Source organism: Microcaecilia unicolor, chromosome 14 (assembly GCF_901765095.1).
Source record: "Microcaecilia unicolor chromosome 14, aMicUni1.1, whole genome shotgun sequence".
NCBI lineage: Eukaryota > Metazoa > Chordata > Amphibia > Gymnophiona > Siphonopidae > Microcaecilia > Microcaecilia unicolor.
The window spans coordinates 3679704-3687203 of NC_044044.1; the positions used below are offsets into that span (position 1 = coordinate 3679704).

Consider the following 7500-nt stretch of genomic DNA (forward strand, 5'->3'; position numbering starts at 1 on the left):
AGAAATATTTCTGTATCATTCTGCCACATTTTCTTGGTCTCAGATTGAATTTCTTGGTACTTGAGGATCTTCCCTTTCTCCACATGATTATGAGTGTGCAGCTGGAGATCTGGGGCCACACCGAAGCCCCTTGAGACCATTGACCAGCTGAATCTACTCTCAGAACTCACACAAAGGTGTTTATTTCAAAATAGAAAAACACAGACCAATACCTGCTTACTTTTGCAGGCTTCAAACAGTATATTGTGAAAATCAGACACATACTATGTTGGGCATACTTTGGGGACCTTCCTCTTCTTCCTAGTCTGAGTCTCCCTGATTCATTCTGGATCTAGGATTTTAATTGCCTACCTTGACCACATCTTTTCTCCTATACAAACACAATTCAGCTGCATTCCTTTTAAACTGGGTTGTGGTTGTGGTCCCTAAGGTGGACCTGGGACACACTGAATGAGAATGATGATTTCTTTTATATAACTTTTTTCAGGGCCAGATTTAACTGCTTACTCAAGATGTATATAAAAGGGTTTAATAGTGAAGAATCAATGTATACAATACTGTAATCAGCTTGTATGAATTTTCAGAGCCCATTGACCTGGCTGCACATACAGTCCTATGATAGTTCCATATAATAGAATGATGACTGTAAGATGGGAGGAGCGGGTGGAGAAGGCCTTGCTTTTCCCCCTCTAGAATCGATTTTCAAGATAGTAGAGATGATAATAAATATCTAGGATGTGAGAGCTAGGAGAAATGGAATGAGATTGCAGACATTGATACTGCAAAATAGGCGGAAAGAAAGGTACGTTTGTGCATCTTATTCAAGATGGTGGTATTGGATGGTGGAGAATTCTATATATGGTGCCCAAGTATTCATGCTAAGCTAATATTCTGCAAAGGTGCTCTGCATGGAGACCTTTGACAGAATATAGTTTTAGTGCAGATTTCACACCTAATTTTGGGCATGGCACTTACACCTGCTGAAACCTGGTGTAAATGCTGGTAGTCAACTAATGGCTGTTAGGTGTATAAATGAACCTATTCTATAACATTGTGCCTAATTTTGGGAAACGTCTCTGACTTACTCATGTCCCTCCCATGGCGGAGTTACGGGCTAAAAAATCTAGGCACGTGGTTTATAGAATAGGGCACAGGGCAAATCCATGTGTAAACCCAAATGACTGTCAATTAACACCAATTATTGATTTTTAATGGCTCATTAGCTAATTAGTGTATTGCAATATATTGATCATATGTTATGGCTTTTAGAATAATACATTCTGGGGGTCAATATTCAGCAACTGGGGCTCAGTATTTTGCTGACCGCCACTGGCATTTTGCCTGAAAATTCAATGTTGGGCCATGTCCAAGCTTTGGAATTGAAATTCTGGGTTTCTGGAGCCAGCTATATCAGAGCTGGTTAAGTACAATATTCAGCACATAACCAGTTATGGGGCACTACATAAAGATAGGACTATTTATGTGGTGACTGGCTGGTTAAGTGCTGAATATTGAACTTACCAAGTGCTTTCTCTGCCTCTGAAACCACCACCCAAATAGTCAGTTTTGCTTTATGTGCTAGCCTGTCATTTCCAATGGCACTATCCAGTTAAGTGCCACTGAAAAGGCCAGTTAGCCCTGATCAGGTGATTTAACTGGCCAGGAGAAGTTTCTGGCCAGTTAAATCACCGAATATTGACCTCTCTACCTCAGTAGTGATTGAAAACAAATACATCTATATAATGCATGCTCTGAAAGATATGGCATTACTCTGTGTCAGGAGGATTAGCATTAATTTTGGCATGGTGACTGTTATGGAAGAGATATCTAAGCTGGACAAGTTGTATAAGATGGAAGAGATGTCTAAGTTGGCCATGGGGCTATGCAGCTGTTGATCAGCACTATACATATAACAGTTCCATAAGCCACATATAAATTTTATGTGTGGCTCCTAAAAGGGGAGGGGTGCGACGATGGGAGGGTCATGGTTGGATCAGGGGCATTCCTACAATTTACACGTGCTGTTATAGAATAAGGGGGATCTGTGTCTAATTTGGGTGCGAGGATTTACACCTGGGTTCAATATGTTCTGTATGTTTATTTTGTTTAAGTTGTTTTTTGAAAAATGTAATAAAAATACTGAACTAAAGAAACATGACTTACAATGTACCACGGCAAGTCCCAATGTGCTGGGATCGCTGCTTTTTAACACATTTATAAATGACCCAGAGATGGGAGTAACTAGTGAGGTAATTAAATTTGCTGATGACACAAAGTTATTCAAAGTCGTTAAATTGCAGGAGGATTGTGAAAAATTACAAGAGGACCTTATGAGACTGGAAGACTGGGCGTCTAAATGGCAGATGACGTTTAATGTGAGCAAGTGCAAAGTGATGCATGTGGGAAAGAGGAACCCGAATTATAGCTACGTCATGCAAGGTTCCATGTTAGGAGTCACAGACCAAGAAAGGGATCTAGGTGTTGTCGTTGATGATATGTTGAAATCTTCTGCTCAGTGTGCTGCTGCGGCTAAGAAAGCAAATAGAATGTTAGGTATCAGTGACGATCCTAGGTCGGCTGCCACCCGGGGTGGATCGCTGATGCGCACCCCCCCCCCCGGGTGCAGCATGACACCCCCTCCGGCACATCAACCCCTCCCCCCACGGGTGCATTCTTAGCTGCTGGGAGTAACCTGTTCCGGGGCAGAGGGAGCAGGGAACCAGCGGAGCTGACAGGTGCGCGGCTGCTCTCTGCACCCCTCCATCAGCGTGCAACCGGGGTGGACTGCCCCCACTGCCCCGCCCTTAGTACGCCGCTGTTAGATATTATTAGGAAAGGAATGGAAAACAAAAATGAGGATGTTATAATGCCTTTGTATTGCTCCATGGTGCGACCGCACCTCGAATATTGTGTTCAATTCTGGTTGTTGCATCTCAAAAAAGATGAGTGGAATTAGAAAAGGTACAGAGAAGGGTGACAAAAATGATAAAGGGGATGGGACGACTTCCCTATGAGGAAAGGCTAAAGTGGCTAGGGCTCTTCAGCTTGGAGAAAAGGCGGCTGAGGGGAGGTATGATAGAGGTCTATAAACTAATGAGTGGAGTTGAACAGGTAGATGTGAAGCGTCTGTTTACGCTTTCCAAAAATACTAGGACTAGGGGGCATGCGATGAAACTACAAAGTAGTAAATTTAAAACGAATCTGAGAAATGTTTCTTCACTCAACGTGTAGTTATACTCTGGAATTTGTTGCCAGAGAATGTGGTAAAGGCGGTTAGCTTAGCAGATTTAAAAAAAGGTTTGGACGGCTTCCTAAAGAAAAAGTCCATAGACCATTATTAAATGGACTTGGGGAAAATCCACTATTTCTGGGATAAGCAGTATAGAGTGTGTACTTTTCGGGGATCTTGCCGGGTATTTGTGACCTGGATTGGCCACTGTTAGAAACAGGATGCTGGGCTTGATGGACCTTTGGTCTTTCCCAGTATGGCAATACTTATGTACTTATGTAATTGGCATGGCTATGAGATGCAGAACATGTAGGTGCTATTTATAGAATAACGCTTAGCACAGGGAACCACAACTACATTTATACCAATGAAACCTTGTTGTAAATCCCCATGCCCAAATTAAGCGCAGTTCCCCTTTATTCTATAACAACGCACGTAAATTGAAAGAACACCCCTGATCCACAGATGACCCTCCCATGGCTACACCCCCTTTTTGGACCCTTACGTAAAATGTACACATGTATCTCTTGCCTAAATTTAGACTTGTAAATTTTAATTGAATCCAAGTAGCACCAATAATTGTTAACATCTCAATTATCGGTGCTTATTGACTCGTTATTCAATTAAATTGTGCATGCAAATTAGACAAGCACACAAATTTACATGCACAATTTTTAGCATTTTTTAAAAATAGAATTTGAATGCTATTTCTACTACAATTAATTGTTTCCTTGATCTTTGTTTTCCATTCCAGCACAAGCTTCTGGTCTTAACAGCTAGCCACCATGACAATTACCATCACCTTCAATTACTGATACTCTATCCTCAGTTTTAGTTCTCTGCTCTGCACAGTTGTTCACTTGTATGGTAAGTTTAGACATTTCCAACCAAAGTGCTGCCATATCTGACAGGCTGTTCTGCAGCATTTGTCTTATCGAGGCAAATTCGGAATTAGTCAGGTCCATCGATTCCTGTATTTCTTATGGTGCCACCGTTTTGACTGAGATAGTAATCGTGCTGGAGGCAGCTTCAGTCTTTTCGGGTTTTGATGCTCACTGTTGTAAAAATTATTATAAATCAGCAAGAATAATTTGCAGTGTGCCAGCTATACATTTGAAGAAGTTAGAAGTCCAGATCTGAGGAGCACCAATCTCAGGAAGCCGTCCTTTGTAGCGCTAGGCACTGTCCCCAGTGTGCTTCTTTATAAATAACTGATCTACTACTACTACTTAACACTTCTATAGCGCTACAAGGCATGCGCAGCATTGTACACCATACATGAAAAGACAGTCTCTGCTCAAAGAGCTCACAATCTAAATAGGACAAACAGCCAGAACAACTAAGAGGTAAGGGAATTAAAGAGGTGGGGATAAAAGGGTGCAGGGCAAGTGATTAGTGGTTAGGAGTCAAAAGCAGCGTTAAAGAGGTGGGCTTTTAGCCTGGATTTGAAAACGGCCTGGATCTCACTGTACATGCCACCAGCTTCATGTGTACTTCCCATTGCCTTCCAGATATTTTACAAAAAGTTCTGCATTCAGTAGATCTTTCAAAATATTCTGCACATCAGAGGAAATTCTGGGCGTCTTTTACTAAAAATTAACTTGACTTATCTGCAGCAGGTCCCATTTTATTCCTATGGGCCCTGCTGCAGATAACTTGAGGTAACCTTTAGTAAAAGACCCCCTATATAAATGGGTACTTTTTATGGAACTATTCTATAAAGGAAATGTGCACCATTTGCTTTTATAGAATATTAGCTTTCAAGTCAAATGCAGGTATTGCACAGACATGCACTTTATAGAAATACCCTTATTGTGAATGTCCAAACTTCGATGTCCTTTTTCTACCTAGGTAACCTATGCACAACTGGGCTTTAAATTAACTCCATCCACATCCGTACAAACAGAAGATTCCTACGTGGTCTTTAATAATGCTAAATAATGATCTTATTCCTGACTTATTTGACAGCTAAAATCTTTACAACCTAATTTATTTGACACAGGTTTCCAAAAATATTTTAGTTGATTACCAAGTTGACTTCCTGCTTATGGCTTTTTTCAGGGCTACATTTAACTCTTTGCTCCTTAAGCTATAAATTAGCGGGTTTAACAATGGAAGAGTGACAATATATATTGCAATAATCAGCTTGCTTGATTTCACAGAGGGTCCTGACCAGGGCTGCATATACACTCCTAGCACACTTCCATATAAGAGAATGATGACCGTAAGATGGGAAGAGCAGGTGGAGAAGGCCTTGCTTTTCCCCTCTCTAGAACAAATTTTCAGGATGGTGGATATTATAAACACATAGGATATCAGGGTAAGTAGAAATGGGGCGAAGGCTGAAAATGGAGATTCTATAAAAGTAATTGTCTCGATGATTGAGGCACCTGTGCTGGAAAGTTTGGCCACTGCTGCAATTTCACAAAAGAAGTGATTGATTACATTGGACTCACAGAAAGAAAACTGGGATGTAATTATAATGTGTGGCAATGCCTCTAAGAATCCTATCACCCATGAGACAACAGCCAAGAGAGCACAGATTCTCTTATTCATAATAATGGTATAACGAAGAGGATTGCATATTGCAACATATCGATCATATGCCATGGCAGTGAGAAGTGTAAATTCTATCTCAACACAACCCATATAACAAAACATTTGTATAAAACATGCGCTGAATGATATGGTATTATTTTTTGTTAGGAGGATTGCCAGTAATTTAGGTACAGTGACTGTCACGGAAGAGATGTCAAGGATAGACAAGTTGGCCAGGAAGAAATACATGGGGATGTGCAGGTGTCGATCAGCACATACGATGCAGAAAACAAGGAGATTTCCCAGCATGGCCATCAGGTAGAGAAGTGAGAACAGAATGAAGAGATGGAGCTGCAGTTCTGGGAATTCTGAAAATCCCTGAATCAGGAATTCCGTTGCAATGCTCTGATTTATTGTTGCTTTGTATTCATACATCTTGGGGTCCTGAAAGCAAGAAGATTATAAAAATAGGAGAAAATGAAACAGAAAATGAGACCTTTATCATAAACATACAGTATTCTCACAAACCTCAAAACAATAAATCAGAACACCCAGGAGAAAATATTAAGTAAAACTGATCTATTATAATAAAATACTAGCCTTTTTTTCACCCAGGCTAAACATCTAATTTAGGTGACAATATCGGAAATGCCTAGAGTCAATCCAGGACAGTGGTACCAGATGGAGAGCTCAGAAGCATGGGGATAGGATTGGTCAGCAGGGGAAAAAAGATGTACTAATTTCTTGTGAAGCCCCATTTAGAACACTATTATGTGTAATCCTGGAGACCACTCCTTCAAAAAGATATAAACGAGATGAATCGGTCCAGAGGGCTGCTACAAAACTTGACCAGTGGTCTCAGGGACAGACTTATAAACCTCTGGGAAAAAGGTAGGAGAGAGGGGATATGATAGAGACATTAAAATATCTCCATGGCATTAATGTTCAGGAGGTGAGTCTATTTCAATTGGGAGAGTGGTGGATATGTGGAATGGCATCCCAGTGGAGGTGGTGGAGATAAAGACTGTATCTGAATTCAAGAAAGAGTGGGATAAGCATGTAGAATCTCTTAGGGAAATGAGAAGATAGTGGATAGTGTGGATGGGCAGACTGGAAGGGCCAACTACCATCATATTTCTATGGATTGAGATCCAATCCATCCCTGCATGCAAAGGAGGAAGACTTTGCAGAATTAGAAGCTGAGGTTCTGGATTTGTTCGTTTTTGAGCTGGGCGCCTTCGGTTTCCATTATCGCTGAAAAACGATACCGCCCAGCTCAAATCCGCTCAAATGCGATGCATTTGCCCAGCACAAACCGTATTATCGAAAAAAAAGATGGACGCCCATCTTTTTTGAAAATACGGTCTGGCCCGCCCCTTCACATACCCATCGGAGATAGACGCCCGCGTTCGATTATGCCCCTCTAAGTGATCTTCCCAGCCTAACCCCATCTACCGTCCCATCCATTGTGAATCCAAGGGCTCAGCATGGAGGAGTTTTTATTTTGGAAGATTTAGGAGGTAATTTTAGAAAATCTTTCTACATGTAAAACTGTGGTTCAGACACACAAAGAGCCACTTCCAAAATAATGTACAGAATAAATACACAAAAAATGTATAGACAACAATCCTACACATTCTACTACTCGAGTTTTTGGGAGTGTATTTGGAAGGTGTTTGGGGTTAACTTATATACAAGGTATGAGGATAATCTCCTAAAGGCATTTTCACATA

At 40.9% G+C, this 7500-nt stretch overlaps 1 protein-coding gene across 1 annotated transcript; it reads right to left on the minus strand.

Moving 5' to 3' along the window:
• Positions 1-5254: 5254 nt before the first annotated feature.
• On the minus strand, positions 5255-6202 carry LOC115458158 (olfactory receptor 2K2-like). Its single transcript, XM_030188013.1, has one exon. The coding sequence runs from the start codon at positions 6200-6202 to the stop codon at positions 5255-5257; it is 948 nt and encodes a 315-aa protein (XP_030043873.1).
• Positions 6203-7500: the final 1298 nt, after the last annotated feature.